The sequence below is a fragment of the Pan troglodytes genome, chromosome 5 (genome assembly GCF_028858775.2).
Source record: "Pan troglodytes isolate AG18354 chromosome 5, NHGRI_mPanTro3-v2.0_pri, whole genome shotgun sequence".
Classification (NCBI taxonomy): domain Eukaryota; kingdom Metazoa; phylum Chordata; class Mammalia; order Primates; family Hominidae; genus Pan; species Pan troglodytes.
The window spans coordinates 6,552,885-6,574,067 of record NC_072403.2 but is presented as its reverse complement, the minus strand read 5'-3'; the positions used below and the strand labels follow the sequence as shown (position 1 = coordinate 6,574,067).

At 39.7% G+C, this 21,183-nt stretch overlaps 1 protein-coding gene across 6 annotated transcripts in view; it reads left to right on the top strand.

Annotated features, from left to right (window-relative positions):
* EXOC2 (exocyst complex component 2) overlaps positions 1 to 21,183 on the top strand; it is a 206,728-nt gene that overhangs the window by 63,731 nt on the left and 121,814 nt on the right. For all 6 annotated transcript variants that reach the window (XM_016954799.3, XM_063812742.1, XM_063812743.1 and 3 more), the window contains 3 exons: positions 10,095 to 10,208; positions 11,803 to 11,927; positions 19,040 to 19,120. In XM_016954799.3, coding sequence (XP_016810288.1) covers positions 10,095 to 10,208; positions 11,803 to 11,927; positions 19,040 to 19,120 — 320 coding nt within the window. The remainder of the gene's footprint in view (positions 1 to 10,094; positions 10,209 to 11,802; positions 11,928 to 19,039; positions 19,121 to 21,183) is intronic.

Below are 21,183 nucleotides of genomic sequence, written 5' to 3'. Positions count from 1 at the left end.
TGGCTAAAACTACTTTTACCTCTTCAGTTTTTCGATTTTGCATTTTGTGAAAAAGAAAAGTCTTTAGTATGTTGTCTAGAGATGGTTAAGTTTAAATAGGTAGATGGCACCTGAAGTCAAAATAGCATACATAATCTGTTTTTTTGATTTTTCTAGAAGTATTTTAGAATAGCCAGGTCTAATCTGGTCTTTAATTTTGTCTATAATGTCTACTCATTCTTGCTTAATCCAGACTTATTTAACTTTAATCATCAGAATTCTGCCAGGTAAATGATATCTTTCAAGATGCCTTATAACTGAATCTAGAGTTTTTTTCTGAATTCCTAGTACAGTGTTTTAGTAACTTTTATAATTAGTGCCTTTCTACTTAAACAATTCACCTAATGTGTTAATCGCAGCTAATTTATCTTCTGGCCTAAGTGCTTCTGCTTATGGAATTGTATACTGAGTATTGCTCTGTAAACTCTTACCAAAAGTGACAAATTAGCACTGTTAATACTTTAACCATGGTTTTAGTTTAGGGTTTTCTAGGAATGGGGAAAATTCTCCAATAATCTCTCTATATATAATCTTCAGGCCTACTCTTGAAGATCATTAGTTTCATTTTCACCTGCTGGGGTTTGCCCCTGGCTGAGGGGAAGTAGCATGTTTGTCTTGGGAAAGTAGCACGTGTTGAAAAAGTCTGGGGCTTAGCAGCTTCAGGTGAGCTTTGACTGTTCTAGGTAACATCTTTGAAACATTTTTGCAGTATGGGTCATTCTAGAGCCATTTAAGGATTCCAGTGCCTCCAAAATTAAGAGTTCAAAGATTGAGAAGGTTTAGAAAATAATGGTAACAGTTGGGTATTTATTTGAGCACAGTTTTAAGCATGAATAGACTTGCAGTTGATAGTAAGCCCCTTATGGGTGCTTCAAGGCTCTGGAAAGCCAGTCTCTTTCCAACCTGCCTCAGAAGTGTGGAGCAGGAGGCCCTCTGAGCTGCTCTTCATAACCAAGAGCCAGTTTTATACATGGGCAAAAGGAATATGGAGATATACAAAATATATTTAGTATGAGACTTGGACAAAATTATCAGTTAGGGTTCATTCAGACGTTTACTATCATAAACGTGATTTCTTCAACTTCTGTTTTGGTGTATACCCCCACCCCTGTTCTCTCTACCTCCCCACACCTTCTCAGCCTTTGACTCTCTTTATTATTCCTGTTGCTGCTGCCCACAGTGTGGTTTGGCCTGAACTGCGTCTAACAGCAGTGTTCCTAATAAGTGTCAGGTTAATTATTTGATGAGATTGGTAATGGCAGTGAAGAATAATGGCACTGAAAGTACTTAGCTTTCTTAAAATGTTCTTTTCTTCTCTGAGAGGTAGTTTGATTTTGTGTGGGGCTAAACTCTCTCAATTTGAACTTGGGCTGTGCCACTTACTAGCAATATGACATTGAGTAAGTTACTTAGATTCCTTTTGCCTCAGTTTCCTCAGGTGTACAATGCAGTACCTGTTCCTTAGGGTCGATGCGAGGAATCAGGGAGTGAGGAGGTAAACAACTTGGAGCATAGCAAGTGCCTCACAAGTGTTCATCCTTACAGGATTCTTTGCTCTTCTTGGATATATACTATTCATTGTTCTGCCACATAGGAAAAGTTTTTGTTTAATGACTTAAGATTCCAGGGTACTAAAGTGTTTTAAAATTTTAAAATAACATTATGTACATTTATCCAATAGGTACTTCAGTGGGAATAAAATTAACAGATTTTGATGTTACTGTACAGATTGTTACTTAAGTTTCAGAAATATTTGCTCAGCCATGGGATAAAGTAAAATATTAAAGGATAATTTTTGAAAAAGGGAAAATCATGATTCTTATACAAATATAAAATAAATAGATGTCAGAGCTTTTATTTAACTCATAATTAAGGAAAGAACCAATAAGATGTTAAATCCAGCCCAAAGGAAAGTCCAGAGGGGAGACATACGCAATGAGAAATGCCGAAAGATGCAAGACCATCACTCCGTCTCGGAGGCGCCAGTGGTATCCTCACCTGATGTGCATTTCTGTGGACAGGAATCCCTGGCGTCGCCATTAGCCCTCCACAAGCCAGCTCTGTCTTTCCAATAGAGACTCAGAATAGCCAATGATCAGAGAAAGGCGCGGATCCTGTAGCATCAGGGAACACGGGGAGGGCCCTTTAGGCCGTGAACAGACATCCAGTCATCCTTCTGTCCGTCTGAAAGTGTTTGGCAAAAGACTTTCAAAAGAAAGAGAGGCTACATGTAGAGATTCCAGGAAGCAAGAAAATGAAAGATGAAAGTAAGAATAGGTGTAGAAACCAATAGAAGAAAATGCTTTTGGCCAGAAAAATGCTTTTCCAGGCTTCTTTTTTTTTTTTTTTTGGACACTGTCAAGAAAGCTGTGTTTATCTTACTGAATTCTTTGACCTCTGTTAGATAAATCTTGTTTTAGAGAAAGATAAAAGGAAGGAAAGGCAGACTGTAGAATGTTGATGTGGGTTTTATTTTGCTGATTTACTTACTATTTTTCAGATGAAGGCTTTGGTCTTTGTAGAGGATAGTATTGTACTCAGGTCAGGATCCATACTGTCTTTTAGTTCTGTTTATTAATGTCATTTGGGGCTTTAAAAAAAATAATTAAAAACCTAGAGAGCACCTACTTTTTGAAAATGTCAGTATTGAAGGAATAATAGGGTTTTAGTATTATTTGTTTGTGGAAACATATTTAAAAAGGTTTGAGGCCGGGCGTGGTGGCTCACGCCTGTAATCCCAGCACTTTGAGAGGCCGAGGCGGGCGGATCACTTGAGGTCAGGAGTTTGAGACCAGCCTGGCCAACGTGGTGAAACCCCGTCTCTACTAAAAATACAAAAAATTAGCTGGGCGTGGTGGCAGGTGCAGGTAATCTCAGCTACTTGGGAGGCTGAGGCAGGAGAATCGCTTGAACTCAGGAGGTGGAAGTTGCAGTGAGCAGAGGTCGGGTCACTGCACTTCAACCTGGGTGACAGAGTGAGAGTCTGTCTCAAAAAAAAAAAAGGTTTGAAGAATTTGTGAATGCTGTGGTCCTAGTGAGTTATCAGATTGCAGTGGGGAGGCAGCCTTCAGGAGAGAAGTCAGTTTGTGGTGATAAATTCTCGACAGCTGATGGTCTAGCGTGCAAACTGGGAACGTGAGGGGCCCTGCGTGTGGTGTCCGGTTCAGCTGAAGATGGCAAAGCCAGTGAGAGTAACACAGTACGGTTGCCTTGTGGCTCTTTGGGGTGAGTCAGAGTTTAATAAATATTTTACCGGTGGACGCAGACTGCATGCTTTTTTCTTTCAGCCTGCAAGTTTAACAACTTGGCACTTATTGGCTGTCTTTGACTGTTAAGACCCTTCATATTCCTAAATTTTTAACTGATGTTTTTGCACACAGGGTGTCATGATACTTATAAAAATGTTACTAATTGCTCAGAAAAAATAACTTCACTTTGAATTGAGACTAGGATTTGCTTGTAAAAAGTCTATATTTCTGCTTTACGATGGCAGTTGTCACAAATATATGTGGTCTTTGCATGACTTCAGTTGTAATGCTGACAAACTATTTAAACCAAAAAGGAAGGTAAAAACTGGTTCATGTTAAGTAAGAACCTTTGCTAGGCTTTGTTTCTTGAAATCAATACTCAATTGCCTAACAAGAGGGTATTTATGGGTAATGTGTAGGAGACGGTCTGTATATGGGCACGGGGGCAGAAATCAGGAGCTTTGTACTGTTTTTATATGATCTCAACTGTTTTTGTGAATTATTACCTGGGAATGGCTGTCTAGAAGAGTCAGTTGTTGCACCACTAGTGTCTGTTTTATTTCTACATAGGTGTTATGGGTGATGCAAACCTGATTTTCTTCGAATCGGCCTGGCTTCAAACAGAAAGAAAAGACCAATTTCAATTTTCCCACCACATTTAGAAGACTGTATTTTAAAACAGGAAAACTGACCGCAAATTAATTCTTAATATGAGTGCAGAAGAAAAGAGCCTTAGGTGACTTTACCTTTAGAACTTGTGTAAAAATAGATGGGCAATGAGAGTGCCTTCAAGTCCAGAAACTGGGTCAGACAAAAAAAAAAAAAAAAAAAAGAACGGAAACAAACTTATAATACGTAATACAACCGAGTGTAAACAATGTTGGTAAAAATTGAAAGCTACAAGAGATATGTGTAGCATGCACACAAAGAACTAGCAATGCCCACTTTCACTGTTGGCCTCCCCCCTCCGTCTTCCATCCGCCAAATCAAGAAAGTGTGTTCTCTTTGCCGCAAGCGCGGAATAACACCGCTGCAGCCAGGCCTCGCTGTGTGTGGGGTGGCTGGGGCGGTCTCAGAAGGAGTCCCATTGATTTGCATGCTGCATGGGTCATTGCTGCAGAGAGTCCTCATACTGGAAAGCAAGTGCTGAGGTGTGAAGAACGTGCCTGTTTGTGTCTCTTCGCTCAGTCCACAGGCCTGTGTCTTCTCCTGGCTTGGGGCTAGCTGTTTTTTAGAAGGTTTAAATCTGACCTTACACTGCCATCTAATGGAAAACATATCTGTTCAGGGTGGCAGGAATTGTCCGTGACTGAAACTGTGTGTTTCGATTCCTCGATGAAAACATTTCGTGAGTTTACACAGTAGGGTCTCTGTCACTTTCAGTCCTAACTCTGTGCTAGTGGATTTAAAATGCAGGCTTGGTTTGAATTACTCAGAGCGTATGTTGCTTTTTCTGATGTGTCTGAGCCGGGACTTCACTTGGAAATGTAGAGTCCGAAATCCAGTTATTTTGAAAAAACATAAGAGTTTTTACTCCGTGCTTCATTAGCTGTGTTGATATACTACCTCTTCCTTTCCTGTTACTGTTATTAAGGGCATTAGCAATTCTCTTCATTTGAAAGCAGCTCCCCTTTCGCACTCTCCTGCATTGTCATCTTTACGGATTTGTAGTTGTGATCGTATTTCCCACCTAAGACCCTCTGGTTCTCTGTTTGACAGTAGAAGTACCAGGTTCAAATCTCGACTGTTTACATGTAACCTCTCAGAGGCCATTTCCTCATCTGGAACATGGAAATATTTAACTCAGTTATTGTCATGGGAATCAAATAATACTTAGGAAATTAGTCTGTAAGATATAAATAAGTATAAATAATAAAAATAATAGCAAATAACATTTTTGAGCATTTATCATGTGTCAGAAACTGCTAGGCTTCCACAAGCATTATCTACTCTGATCTTCAAAACATTCCTAAGAGGAAGGTATGGTGATCCGTTCATAATGGAATAACTTCTCGAGATTATACAGGCGGATTGAGCAAACATCGAGATTGGACCCAGAGCCTGTGCTCTTAGCCACTGCTTATTACTGCTGCCTCCCGTTGGGAATACTGAGATGAGCCACCTGTACTTTTGCAGCTGTGTTACCTGTGGAGCTTCATGGACTCTGGCATTGGTATTCATTTTTTGTTTTTTCCACGTCATCTATTTCACATTTTTGAGGCGTTTGCATAAAAGATCAGTATATTTAGGCATATATTTTGCAATAGAATATGGAATCAGGATGCCTTCACCTGCAATTAAGATTGATTTAAACAAAAATAAAATCTACTTTTTCATAATATACAATATTCATTGATGGCAGACTCCAAAGGTTGGTTGAGTCAGTCATGTCACCAGGATGTGAGGAGCCTGAGTTTGCTGGCTGTTCTGTTGCCCTTAGCATAAAACACATTTCCTTAGCAATTGTGGTTGAAACTGGACATAATGAGGTTCTCAGGCAGAAAGATGGTGTCTCTTCTTGGTTTCCCTTCTTGAAAGTATGGAGACCTTTCCCAGATGTGCTCCAACAGACCTTCCTCCGACATCACTGTTCAAAAACAAGTTTATCCAATCAAGAGCAGGGGGAATATGACAAGCGCGGTTGGCTTATGGTGGTTGATCTCTCCCCAGTTAAGGGGCAACTGGGGGGCTGTGTTCCAGCAGAGAGGGTCCAGGGTGATTGGTGGGTCATAGCCAACAGTGTCCACTAGAAACAGGCTCTGTGTGTCCAGGCAAGGTTAGTCCTGGCCTTAATGGTGTGATTTGGGGAAGATTATTTGACGTCTGTGTTAGAATTTCACCATCTTGAAAATAATGTCTGTCTTGTTCTTGTAAGGCTGATTTCTGCTATAAGTCTCAATACATGTCTTCCAATTAAGATCAGTGAAAGAGTTTTAATGTCTTCAGTAAGAACTCTCAGAATAATCAGCTCCGTCTTAGGGGAGGTGGTATTTTGACCAAGAGATGTAGTGCTTTTCAAATTGTACCTGGCCCAGTTCAGGGGCCTGAAGGAACGACGCATCCGGGGAGGGGTGCTGGCGGGTGGGTGGGGCTCGGATCTCAGCATCCAGCTCCGGGGGCTTGGGCCTCCCTGCTCACTCCAATGCAGAAGCCAAGTCTCAGGCTCTGCCACCCGTGTCCTCCCAGCGGCTTGTGGTGCACGGGATGTTCATGGCTGAAGAGCTGGGAGTGCAGGGCCAGTGGGGACCTCACCAGACCCACTGCTTTCTGGCCAGGGGCCCCACTGCTAGGGACTGGCTAGACCCATCCCTGCTCCTTCTGAGGATGAGGGAGGGAGGGACTCCTGGGGGTAGGAGAGTTTCTTAAAATCTTAACAGTTCCTCTCCTGGAGCCCTCCACTAGACATCAGGCCTTTATATTATGATATAACTGAGAGCAGTTTAGATTTGTAAAAATAACAATTTAGTAATGCATTGTAAGTGAGATGTTACCAGAGTTTAAGTATCAGGGGAATTTTAAACATGGAGTACAGAATGGAAAGCTCTGAGCTGCTGGTTTACATTGTTCAGTACCATCAGTACCACCAATTTAAGCATTGTAACTGTTTAGGACAGAGCCCTTTTCTATATGTGCTGTGTACATTCTGTTTTTTAAAACATTTTTTATTTTGGCTAAACACGTGGAGTTATGATGTAGCTGCCAGACCAATGGGGACTGTGTGTTCTTAACCGTTTCTCCAGGGCATGCAGCTGCTGTATTTTTGAGTTTTGTGTCTGCATTTTATACTTTCTTGCGTTACTTGCTACCATTGTGTCACAGATCCTTTCTTCACATCATCAGCTCTTAACGCTAGCAACCTCCGTTCATTCCCTGTTTGATTATGGGCAGAGAAACACCGAGGCACAGTGCAGCACCACGGGCGTAGGGGAGGGGCACAGAAGCTGTTTGACTTCTCAGCCTTCTTTCGTTTCTTTTTTCTCAGCTGTGTCCTTATGTTACTTGGACTTGATCCCTGCTGGATGAGGATGTCTTGTACTTAAATCAGGTGTGAAGACTGTTGTTAGTAGGAACTTAGTTGATACCAGTAGCGCATTTTGATTCTGTTCAGACCGTTTAACTCTCTGACCAAGTGAAGTGTGAGACACCACATTGAATGGCCGTGTCTAGAAGGAAGGTCGACAGAAACATGGTCTGCAGCCGCCGTGACTTCTGCCCGCGATGACACGCCTTACTAATTGGTCATGTCATTCTTTCTAGCTGAGTTGAGACAAAGCCCGTTGAGACACAGTGCTCCAGGCAGATGCTGCCTGCCGATTAGAGCAGGACTGCAGAAGGAGGCACTTCTGGGTCACTTAGCCGGGGTTCAGCATGTCACAGCTTAGCCTAAGCCTCCACTCAGTCTCTATATTCCCCCAAAGCTCTAACTTGGAGGCATGGGGTGCAGATAAATAAAGTGAGAAAAACTTCCAAAGGTGAAAGGATTTTCTTACTAAGTAAAGTATGAGAACCAGCATGAAGAATCCAAACCAAAATAAACTTCTAAAAACTCAAAGTTCTCCACCTCCCTCCCAGAGACTGCTGACCGGTGAAAAGGACCAGCAAGTAATGAATGCCACACGCATGTATCGGGAGGATTCAGACTATAAATCTTTTAACTCGTGAAGCTAGTGAGAAAAGATGCACGATCGACTCAGTCTCAGTGGAAGTGGTGCCACCTCCCAAAATCTCATCTGTCTTCTTTTCTGTTATCATCATTCTAAGCAAGGCATCCCCCACCCAGTCAAAAAAGGAACATAGTGAAGAAGGGCAGTGTTACCGAATGTGAATGGGACGCCCTGTCCTGGCTGAGATGCTCACGCAGTAGGCATTAGACTTTGGAGTGAGTGGCGTCTTGCTGTGCAGGGTTGATAGAGGAACTCCTCGAGATCTGGTTTTGCAGCTCGCATTCCCTGTTCTTCTAGGGACCACAGAGGGAGAGGATGTGTAGAGAGGCAAGGAGGGTTTGTGCAGAGATATCTGTGGGGAGAGCTGGGGCAGGCCATGAAGTGGGAGGATGCAGAGCATGTGACGGTCTTCACTGAGGCCTGGTGAGTGGGACCTCCAGGTGACAGTGTTCCCTGCAGCTGTGAGACACAGAGCCTGCCTGGACAGTAGAGGTGGCTGCATTTTAGGGGTGTTCTCCATGTCCAGGTGTGCAAGCAACTTGCTAGAGAGAGTGGGCTCCAGGCCATTGGAAGTTGTGCCTACGGGCACTGGTCACCTGAACGTGGAGGGGCTCCAGCAGGGAGTGTCTGCGGTAAGACTGAGAGACCACTGGAGGCTGAGGAGTGGCAATAGGAAGCAGATGCATCCATGAGTCATGGCTGGAGGAGTCCTCCAGAGCCCTTTAGGGAACCCGTGAAAATGCCCACAAGACTCAAGTAGGTTCGAATACCTGGCAGGCGGAGAGCACAGGCCACCTATGGCAGTACCAGGCACAGGCCCCGAAGGACATTCCATTCTTGTCTCTCTGTCCATCCCACCCTTAACCTCTACGAGAGAGCTGCCATTTTTCCCCCAAATGAGTAAGCAGCCTATTAACTATTGACCTTGGCTGGGAAGAGAGAAGAAAAAAATGTTACCTTTGGGTGAAGTTGAAGTGTGGATCACGAACTAAGCTGCCTAATTTCTGAATTGAGGCTGTGTTTGTAATGAGGAGACAGCAAGACTCTCCCAGAGAGTACCAAAGTCATCGGACCTACCCACATTAAAATTCTTTTGGGGTAGGAGTGTTTTCCCCACTGTGTAACTGTTAAAGAGATACTACCCTATCAAATGATCTGTGTCTGGTTTATACCTTATGAGTTGGGCTTGTCCAGTGTTTTGGGGTAGGGGACACATCTTAGAGGGGGCGGCAAATCAGACGAACAAAGTTAACCCCAAGATGGTGGAGACCAACGTGCGAGACAGTATAGTCCCTTTGAGGCTGCCGAAGCATCAGGTTTCATGCCTAGAGTGGCAGAAATGAGCCCTGAGGGACAAGCGGATTCAGTTCATAGACATGCTTGGATTTCATCCTGCAAATGGGGCAGGGGGGGCCAGCAAAGGCTGCCAGGTTGTGAGCCTCGGTGGGTACATCTGGCATCCCAGCATGGAACCTGATCTATTGTCGATACTTGATTAATAGTCGAACGAATATATAAATGAATTGATCCAGAAGTCAGTCTTAAACATGTAGGCAATATGAGGGAGCAGCAGATTATGTATATACCCTGTTGTTATCACAAGCTTTTCTTAAAGTCATTCTAGACATGGACGCAAATATGAGTGCTTTATGATTAGATGTGGTTTTATTAGTACTTTGATGATTTCTTAGTATGTCTTAAAACAACTTTCATCTAGGTTTCAACAAAAATCATTTTAACAAAGTGATTTAATATTTTAGAATTTCACTGTATTCAAATTTTGATTTTTTTACGTTGAATGGGGATTGATGTCATATTTTGATAGGTTTAATAAAACTGTCAACTCAGCCGGATGTCTTAATCCTCTTTAAACCTTATATTCTTTTATTGATGTAATTTCTGTATTTCAACTAGTTTCCTATCTTTTCTATATAAAATCAAAGTTTACGTGATAGAAAAATCAGCCATGATGTGGGAAATATATTTTGTACATATATACGAACATGTTCTGGGTAATGTATGATTAATATGTATTATTGTAACGGTTAGTATTCATGTGTGTTATACTGGATACTTAGTGATACCTGTTCCATTTTTGTCATAATAACCATTGAAATATATTTTAAACCTTTTTTCCCCTCAGAAGTAAATTTTCGCAGAAGGACTTAGAAATGCTATTCCATGGAATGAGTGCTGATTTTACAAGTGAGAATTTCTCAGCTGCCTGGTATCTTATAGAGAATCACTCAAACACCAGGTTAGTGGATATGGGACTGTCAACTGTGAAGGGTTTCACTCAGATGCTAAAGATGGAATTACACGGTAACTCGAGTTTTAGGTCTGGCTCTGCATACAGTTACGTCGTTTTAGGTCTGCGAGCTCTTTGACTTTGCGTTTGCCCGTGAACATCTCAGGGTGTCTGTTTCCCTGTTTGTGCAATGGGATGATTCTTTAGAGGTCTCTCATTTCCTACTGTCATTTTATGTTCAATATATTTCATTATTGGTGCAGGTTATTAAAAATTTATGGAGCCTTAGCTGGGGACTTAAACTGACATGTATGAATGTGATCTCTCCCTACTCAAATAACATAAAAATTTTAAGTTCTGGGGTAAAACACGGAACACACTGCCTTCTCTGACCATAGGGCGAAGGAAGATGACTTGGTTTATCATCATGTAAGGACCTGGCTTAAAATTAGCAAAAAAGTAGACAAGGTCATATATCCAATTTGAAGGTTCCCTTCTGTCTTCTAATTACATTTTACTCTGTACAAGAGCAGGTTTGTAGCTTATTTGCAAGATTGATTTAAAATAATTTTATTCAGCAAAAAATGTTTGGATAAATCAATGGTTTATTGCTTAAAACTTAAATTATTGATAAATTAATGTGTTAAAATATACCTTAATATAAATGTTTCATTCATTTATTAGGGTGAAAAGCATTACTAGAAAACATCAGGAAAAGTTGGCATTTTAATACACAGGGTAAATTTAACCTGATTGCTTTTTAAAGCAAATGTCCAAGATGAGGAAAGGTTGGCATTTTAATACATAGGATAAATTTAACCTGATGGCTTTTTAAAGCAAATGTCCAAGATGAATTTTTTCATTGTAGAAGATGATTCTGATTTTACATTACAGATGTAGAATTTCTATTATTATAAGTCAGAATTGAGCTCTGTTTCTTGTGTAGGTCTATCAAGAATACGTTTAAAGTTTTATAGCCGGATTTTCTTAGCTCAAATGGACATAAAACTTCTGAAATACAGAGGCCTGTCTTTAGTTTTCTCTGCTTTAGATATTGAGATGAGATATTGTGGTCTTCCTAGTTATTTAAGTTGTGAATCGACCCACAGGATTCATGTAATTTTATGACTAAGGACAGAGGACTGGATACTGATAAGTATAACATTATGCTTAGTGTTCCACAATGCTTCAGTGAATGTACAAAGCAGTTCCATCTTTGAAATGTTGTCTATCACTGGATGATCTGTGTCTTCTTACCTAGTACAGGATGTTCAAAACTCTTTATCTGGTAAATTGTATATATTATATATAGGTTATAAAAACATCTACACATTTACTTCTTAGGGGTCTAATGTATTTAGAATTACCATCGAGGGCTCCGAAAGTCTTGTAGCTGTTGTAATTTAGGCATTCATAATAAATAAAAGGTTTAGATCTACGCAACAATTTGAAAGCTTTTTGATTTCATCTGGCTTCATATGATATTAATCTGTGTGCTACTTAGCATCGGTTTTAGCATATTAAGTGTTTTCCACTGAAGGAATTCTTTTTTCTTTCTTGCATGTTAGAAGTGTCAAACTTTGGTTTCTTTATTTCATTTCAGTTTTGAGCAGCTCAAAATGGCAGTCACCAACCTAAAGAGACAGGCTAACAAGAAGAGTGAGGGCAGCCTGGCCTATGTGAAAGGCGGCCTCAGTACATTCTTCGAAGCACAGGATGCCCTCTCAGGTAAGGCGATCCTCAGAGCCATCTGCTGGCAGCTTCCGCCATGGAAACCCGGCACTGCCTGCAGGGTGTTTACAGGGTGTGACATTCGGTCTGTTTTTATCAAAGTAGAGATCTCAAATGTGCTATAAATATTTGTTGCAGAGTAGGCGGGCATCTCTTTGAAGACTTGGTACTTTAAAAATTTATCTCTGAGGCTTTTGTTAACCCATCTTACATGTGTGAAATGGGAGACTACTTTAACTCTCTGTGATGTCCACACTCCAGGGCTGATACGAAATTAAATCCCAATGCACAACCACCAATATCTTACATATGTGACTAATTCTATGAATGCAACCCATTGTGTGTTCACTTCGGAAAGGCTGATGACAGGATACCAGTCTCTTCAGCCCTTATCGCACAGGCCCCCACATATGCACGCAGGTAGCTGTCACTGTGCCATCTGTGTATGGGAGGGACGTTGTATGGAGTACAGATGTCATAGCTTTAGACATTTTAATGCAAGATGTCGGTAGAGTTTTTTTTTTTTTTTTATAAAACTGCTTTTAATTAATGAAAGTTTAATTATTGCTATTTAGTAAAAAGTAACCTATATTAATAAAAGTTAACTCAATTCTTTTTAATAGCTAAGATACTTAAAACTAAATACCCATATAGCTTAAGTATCCATAACTCTAACCGTGCATTGAGGCCACATCTTCTTCAATTCAGGAAGGTAAATTTTAGAAATTATTTTTATTCCTAAAGTATAGACATTCTTTTATTGTGTTAAAAGTCCCCCTCCTCCCTCTCTACTAAAAATACAAAAAATTAGCCAGGCGTAGTGGGTACCTGTAGTCCTAGCTCCTTGGGAGGCTGAGGCTGGAGAATTGCTTGAGCGTGGGAGGCGGAGGTTGCAGTGAGCCGAGATCGCGCCACTGCACTCCAGCCTGGGTGACAGAGCGAGACCCCGTCTCTAAATAAATAAATAAATAAGCCCCCCTCTTCCTGTGCCATATGTACTTAATTGACCTCCAACACATTAAATGTGTATGTGATGCAGCTTCTTCCTTGCAGGTAGAAGTTAGGTTTTTGAAGGGGTAAAATGTGAATGTCTAAGAGGGAACAGAGAAGGTAGGTGCTCTTCCTGATAAATATGTGTGCCTTATGTTTCTTGATGGTGTGCCATTCTTTATTTGTGCTTATTGCTCTTCTCTCTAAATTACCACTGACAGCACACAGAGCAACACAGAGATCCACTATTGTCAGTGCACTATGTAGACTAGGAATTACATGGTTCAAATTTGACAGAGCTGATATGTAAAGTTGCTCGGGTAAGTTGTTTTTACTTTTCTATTATGAAAATTTTCAAATGTGAAAAGTGGAGATGAAAGTATAATCTCCCAAGTAAGGGCAAGGACATTTATGTGCATAATCACAATGATATTATCATAGTTAACCAAATTAGCAATAATTGTTTAATATCATCTCATTCCCAGTTCAGATTTCTCAAATTATCCCCAAACTTTTTTTTTATAGGTGATATGTCCAAATCAAGATTCAAATAAAATTCAGGCATTTCACTTAATTTTTAAATCTCTTAAGCCTCTTTTAAACTAAAACCATCCCCTCACCTTTCTTACCCTGTTTCTGGTTTTTCTTTTTTTTTTTTTTTCTTTTGAGGGCTGGAGTGCGGTGGTGCAATTTCAGCTTACTGCAACCTCTGCCTCCTGGGTTCACGCGATTCTCCTGCCTCAGCCTCCCAAGTAGCTGGGATTACATGTGCCCACCACCATGCCTGGCTAATTTCCACGCCCAGCCTGTTTCTGGTTTTTCATGCTATTGATTTGTTGAAGAAACAAGGTCATTTGTCCTGGAAGATATTCCCCACTCTGAATTTGACTGATGACTTCCTCGTGGTGTCATTTAACTTATTTTTCTTGCCATTAAATTGCTTGGACTCATCTAATTGGATATTAGATAAGATTCACTTTCAACACTTTTAGGCATGGATAGTGCTGTGCTTCCTGTTTCATCACACCAGGCAGGAGTGCATTCATGTCTGGGGTCTCCTGAAGAGACACTGCAGTGGATCAGTAGCTTCAAGGGGGGATTGGGAACGAACAGATGAGACAGATAGATAAATATGTATGTATACACATACACACACACACACACACACACACACACACACACACACACCCACATACTTTTCAAACCTCTACTGTCTCTGCTTTATTTTGGTTTGTTTTCCCTGAAATTCTCTATTAAGATTTTCATGTTTTATTAGCATTGCATTCTAATTTTTAAATCATTTAAAATTCATGTTATAGGCCCTTTTGTTATCTGTTTAGTATTTGTATGTTCTGTGTGATTTTTTTAACATTGATTCTTCAGAGATATCTTTTTTGTGTTTTTAAAATGTGTAATTGTAATTTTCCTCCTTAGTAGTTTTTAGTAAATTTTTGTTTTCATAGTCTCTGTTCTCATAGTATTGTGAACAGAGAATATGTTTCTTAATATATATTTAAGTTTTTGTAAGTATGCCAAAAATTAAAAAGGACGGACGGATGTGTTTTCTTCAGGGTCCACTATTTGATATAGTATCAATGCCTGATTGATTATATTATTTAAATATAGCTTATTTATATTAAACATGACAGACAAATCTCTTTCTTTAATTTGGATTCTGTCAGCTTTTCTTCATATGTAAAGCATGTATTTACTTTGTCACTTTTGATGGTTTAGATTCTCTTGATGATAATATATTTATAAGTAGTCCCCAAGATTACCCTCAGTTTGGTGTTTTGCTAGAAGGACTCACAGAACTCAATGAAAGCTGTTGTACTCAGAGTTATGGTTCATTACAGGGAAATTACAGGTTATAGTCAGCCAGGGATAGAGATTCATGGAGCAGGTCTAGGAAATTTTCATCCATGGAGCTTCCAGTAGTCTCCCAGTGGAATTGCAGGCCGCACTGACTTTCCTGGTAACAGTGCATGACACACACATGGAGTACTTGCATCCAAGGAAGCTCCCCAAACCTTGTTGTCCAGATCCGGAGTCTGTAGTACTGCCCCGTCACATGGACATGGTCAAGGCCGACTTCAATCTTCATTCCCTCAGATCAGGCTGATATTGAGTGACCCTAAGTCCTCACCGTAAATTCCATTGTTAGATTATCTGGTGTGGCCCGTGGTCCACAGGCAAACAAAGACACTCTTATCAGGCAGAACATTTCAAGAGTTTAGAGATTACCTCTCAGGACCTAAGGACAAGGGCCAGACCTTTTGGGGGGCAGGATTAAATTCTTTGGTGCATAATAACATGATATTAATATTTTATACCCTTCCTTTTATATACATTGGCTTGATATATTATTTGTAATATTCTTTGTAACCTTTTACAAATTTTTCTTTTGGCATGTGTCTTGTGTTGCTACATGTGGCAGGATTTTTATTTTTTATTATTTTATTTTATTTATTTATTTATTTATTTAAATTATACTTTAAGTTTTAGGGTACATGTGCACAACGTGCAGGTTTGTTACATATGTATACATGTGCCATGTTGGTGTGCTGCACCCATTAACTCATCATTTAACATTAGGTATATCTCCTGATGCTATCCAAATACTATTCTGAGAGCCTTTGCTCTGAGTTGACCAGCAGTGGATGCCTCCTCCCGGTTTCCTTCTGTTTTCCTGCCATTCTGGGATGTGGGGAAATTGTTCTCCAAATGGTTATCAAAGGAAACGAGCTGTGTGGTTAAGAAAAATGGGGGAACAGAACTGTAGTCCTGAAGATGGTTACGGAAACATTGGAAAATGTTTCTGGTCTGTGCCATCCTTGTGTTCCAGAGTTGGGCACAGGGGACAGGTACAAATCAGAGCCCTTCTCTGCTCTTTTTTTGTTGTTTTTTTCTTTCTTTCTTTCTTTTTTTTACATCATCTGCATTCTTCAGTTCCATCCAGTGGACTATTTCATACCCAGTCCAAGTCTGGTTTTTTTCAGTCCATCCCAACCCGGTATTCCATTAGTAGCTTTTGTTCATCCTTAAGTTTTTATGCCATTGTCGGTTTTGTTTCTTCCTGTGTGTCCCCACAGGTATTTTAATTAGAACTTGACAAGAAGTGTGTCTGGCATAACACCTGCCAATAGCAACCTTGGTATGTTTAGTACAGTTTTTTTTCTTTATTCTGCAAAAATGTTTCTAGCACCAGACTTCATTTTGCCATGGCCTTCCCTCTGTCATTCCCTTCTGTTCCCTTGAAGTGGGAGTGACCTGTGGGTTGTTAGCAGATACTGCTCACGCTGGTCCTCCTGGGTGGTGGTGAGGTTCCTGGAGCTGTTTGTAGTGTGAAAGGCCTTCCTGAGCTCCTTGGTGCCTCTGAGCACCTCCTTTGTTTTGGTAGCGATTTCCCTAAATGCCCCTTGAGCTTGTGCATTTAGTGACCTGTATAATCTCTTGTTTTTAGCGGCAAGTCCAGCATTATCACTTGCTCCTTTCAAGAACAACTGTGGGTCAAAACTGTGTGAGTGAATATTCGTTATGGTACACTAGGGTAAAAAGCCGAAACAGACTAAATCACGCGTGTTCCTCCCTGCACTCTGTCTTATTTGTCTTCCTTCCCCTGTTCCTTTTATTGCTGCTGCTTAACTCTGTGTGGCTTGAGCCGTAATTGATTTTTTGACACATTCTGTTGTTAGTGTCTATTGATGTATGAAGATAATTCAGGAAGGTATCATTTTCTGGGACTCAGTTATCCAAGTGAGAATCATTCCTGTTACTCTTCTGTGTAATAGTTGCAATTATTTTATTGTTTGTTGATTTTCTTTAGTATAATTTGGGAAGAAAAGGAACCACAGATTACTTAACCAGTTTAAATATAATTTATATATGATTTGTCTACTCTGATAAAAGTTTGGTAAAATAAGAAATAGAAACTAAATGTTTGAAGGGCTCTTTATCAATTTAAAATATTAATGCATCTTACACTAACCCTTCCTCTTCTCCTACTTTAGTAAATATAATCCTACTCAGAGGTCAGCATGTGAGCCAAATTAGGCCACAGCCTTTGTACAGGCCGGGAGCTAAGCATGGCTGTGTTTTCCCATGCTAAAAACAAAAAAAGAAGAATATGTGATAGAGGCCGTATGTGGCCCACAAAGCCTAAAGTGTTGACTGTTTGGTTCTTCATAGCAATAGTTTGCTCATCTGTCATCGGGCTTGAATATTCCTGTCTCACACAGGCTAGCATTAACATAGATTGGTTAGAGCATATCCATGCTTCTGTGCCCAACACTGGATCCTTTAGATACTACCCTACACAGACATTATTCCTTGGTGCCTCGTTTAACAATGGTATTTACATAAATGCATGGATGGATATTATGAATTTCTTATTGTAATTGCAAATTTGATATCTACATTTTATTTGAGTGTTAAAATGATCAAATAATTGTAGTGAACTAATAGGCAGTCTTTCTATAACCTTGATTTTTCTTTGAGAAGTACTGTTGTACATACTTTTTTTTGTTTCTCAAATACAAACTTATAATGTTCAACTGCTTCACATATTTAAGTTTTAATAGATTAGAAACAATAACAAACCTATGATCATGTACCAAGTTGCTTCTTGAGTTATTCTACTTAAAGATGTTTTCAGAGAAAATAAAAGGTCAAGTGAACCAGACATTGGGTTATTTGGTTTAATTTTCTGGAAAATAGGATTGCCTTTATCAGATCCCAGTGTCTCTCAGTCCTCATGCTTGGCTGACAGCTTGACAGTGGCTCTGCTGTGGTGGAGATGGGTGGAGGAAGTTAGTCTGTCAGCAAAAAGGGCTGTAAACTGAGCCGGGGGACCAGGGTCACCTCATCTTGACCTGCTCATCAGTGATGGGTTTTGTCAGCATCAGAAAGTGTGGCTACATGATTTCCTTTAATGCTAATTTTGACTTAGAAAGCAACCTGTGGAGCAGGGCTACTGTGGGTGTGACATCTCAGCGCAGTGTCTGTTCAGTGCAGCTGCAGTGGGTGCCCGCTCGGTGCAGCTGCAGTGGGTGCCAGGTGTCCTTCTCAGCCAGGACTGTCAGAACATCACAGCAGCATTTAAACCAAGAGGGAGAGCAGATCTGCACACATACAGCATGGAAGTCTTTCCGGTTTAGCTTTCTAATGCTTAGGCATAGTCCGTCTCCTTTCCTTACAGAGAGGGAAGGAAGTTCCTTTCCGTTTCACTTAGTAAGTTGAACCCCAGTTTCAGCTTTGGTATGTAGAAACATTTTATGTCACTGTTACCACACAATTCAAATTTTGAAACATTACAGAAATTACTTTCTCCTCACTCCAAGTCAACCAAGACAATTCAACTGCAGTAGCTGGGTTCTTCCCCAAATATACTCCTTCTTTCTCTGAATGTGTTTCTTTGCTAGAGGAGCAGTCTGTTTATTTTAGAATTTCAAAGAAAATTTGAGGTGGCTTACAGAAAGAAAAAAAAGATGAAAAATAACAAGATCATAATTAGAAACTAAAAGGAGCAGAGAGATAGATATTAGCAGGCACTGAGTGTGTATTCATAGTGCATTTGAGTACCGAATTTACTCAGAATTTTCTGACCAATTATCTGAAATGCTTGGGACCCAGCAATGTTTCAGATTTCAGATTTTTTCAGATTTTTAAATATTTGCATTACCTAGTTACTGGTTGAACATCCCAAATCTGAACATCTGAAATGTGAAGTGCTCCAATGAACATTTCCTTTGAATGTCATGTGAGTGCTTCAAGTTTCAGATTTTGGAGCATTTTGGATTTTCGGATTGGAGATACTCAACCTGTGTAATGAGACCCAGGATGCCTCAAGTCTCCCTTTTCTTTTTTATTTCAACTGTTTTTACCACTTGTTCTTGAAGACAGATGATTATGTGTGTTAGGTACTATTTTAATAGTGTTAAACTGTGAATAACTTAGACTGGTGTCTGCTGGGTACCTTGTACAGGGTAGCATGTTTTTGCTCCTTTTCAGCAGTGAAAATAATATGACCATTTTAAAAAACTGTTTAAAAATATCATTTTGATTTAGTGTATCTCTACCCATTAAAATGGCCTACATTTTAACTAGATTTTTTTTTCTAGCCATCCATCAAAAACTAGAAGCAGATGGAACGGAAAAAGTAGAAGGATCCATGACGCAGAAACTGGAGAATGTTCTGAACAGTAAGTTTTGTCCTACTACCCAGAACTATTTATGGATTTTACAACATGCTTTAAAATTAGTTCTTGGACCTGATATCGCGGGACAAGGCAGTAAGTTGCATTTTAGTATTTATTTCTAAATAGTAGTGATTTAATGAACACAAAGGAGAATAGAAACATTGAAAATGAATGTTCTGTTTCTGCTTGCATTTTATTTATGAGAAATCATAATTTGAAAACAATCCAATATATTTCTTAAGAAATAAAGTTTCCTACCCTAAAACCAACCAGCATATAAACAGCATCTTCAAAGCGAGGAAAGCACTGAAGCAGTAGCCAGGATTGTCACTGACCAGCAACGTGGAGGAGCCATCATCAGGCATCTCCCAGCATTAATGCAAATAACCTCAGCCACAAGAGTAACAGATTCTTAGGGGTCATTTATTTGTGTATAACTTGCCTTTTTCTAAAAAAGAATTTAAGGCAGCTGGCTATTTAAGAAGGTGTCTAAATCTGAGATATTTTGTAAAAATTATAGGCCCAGGGAAAATGGCTATGTGCAAAGCTTTGAGTTCTGTCCACCTCCCTTGTCTGTCCTTTTTCTGACGTCCTAGGTCCCAGCTACTTATCCCGTTGATTTAGAAGAAAGTGATCAGATGAATTAATCCTTACTATGATATTAGTGGCTTAAAAATAAATCATTTAAAATAAATCTTTTCACAACTATAGTTTACATTTGATAGGAATGCCCATGGGCATCTCCTCAGTTTTAAATATAATGTACAATCTCATCATGAAGTAGAGTTAAGAATCATTGGAAGAATGAAAAAACCTCACACCAGATCTTTAAAGATTCTGTGAATGTAAGGCTGTGATGTGAAGCTAGTTTTGCCCTTCCAGCTTAAGTGAGTCCCGTGAGTGGAATGTTCTGAGCCTGTATGTGAATATCTTTTCACAAACCTGAGTGATCCCTAAAAGAAAGCATTTTCTGGAAAGAAGTGTTCTCTTGGTAGTAGCATTTGAGGACTTGGATTTCATTCTAAATTTAGGAATTTAACAGCACTTACCTTTTTTCCTCTGATGATTATTACTTAATTGCCCTGAGATTTTCCCTTGTTTTTATCTTTGAGAACCAAGTCACCAATGTTGTTAAAATGAAGATATTCTGAATTCAACTCAAACACTTATTGAAGCTGTTTCTATATTAGCATAGTCAGACATTTTAAGATCTTGGAAGGATATTTTCTACTCAAGGATGTTATTTGCCCTGGAGAAGTTATCAAACTATGATACCTGTATAAAAAACACGTTTACTTCAGTAATTTTAAAAAGGTGGCTTATAGGAACAGTTGACATAGTAAGTATATGATGGTATCAGAGAAGGAGATCCTTGTTCCGGTTTGGGAAATTCTAGGGTCTGTTTCATGTGTTAGGCTTACCACAGTGTGGTAATGTGATTTTTTTTTTTTTCTTTAAAGCAGTAGTTTGAGAAATCGTCCCTTGGGACTTGGGGTATTAAAAATTGCCTTTTTCCATATATCCCTTTATAACCATGAATTTTTTTTCCAGAAAAGTGTCGTATTAACTTTCTATTGAAGTTTGCTCTTTTTGGATAAAGTTCAGCTTAATATAAATGGTCACTTCTTTATGAGACCATTCGTCAGGACTTTTTGTTATTAAAATTTCCCTAAAATATATTTCTTTATAACAATTCCCCCTTTTCCAGAAACATTTTTTAACAACATGATGTTGATTGCTGTCTTAGGATATGTTTTTCCTAATTCAGGTCAACTTGACAGACGTTTATTTAACTCTGGTTGTGTCAAGCCCCGTGCTGAGCCAGCCTGGGAGCAAAGCCGGAGGGGATGCAGCTCTGGCCCCGAGAGAGTCCCGCCCAGGCGGGTTCGTAGTTATCGGACTTCAGTACTGCAGAACTGGTGAAAACACAGAACTAAAGTCACAAAGATTCAGTCAGTTCTGTTGAAAACTGAATTTATTTTATTGTAGAAAGGAAGGAAAGCATAAATGAGTATGAGCGTCATTTACTTCACTTAGATGATTACTAATGCTTTTTACCTTATGTA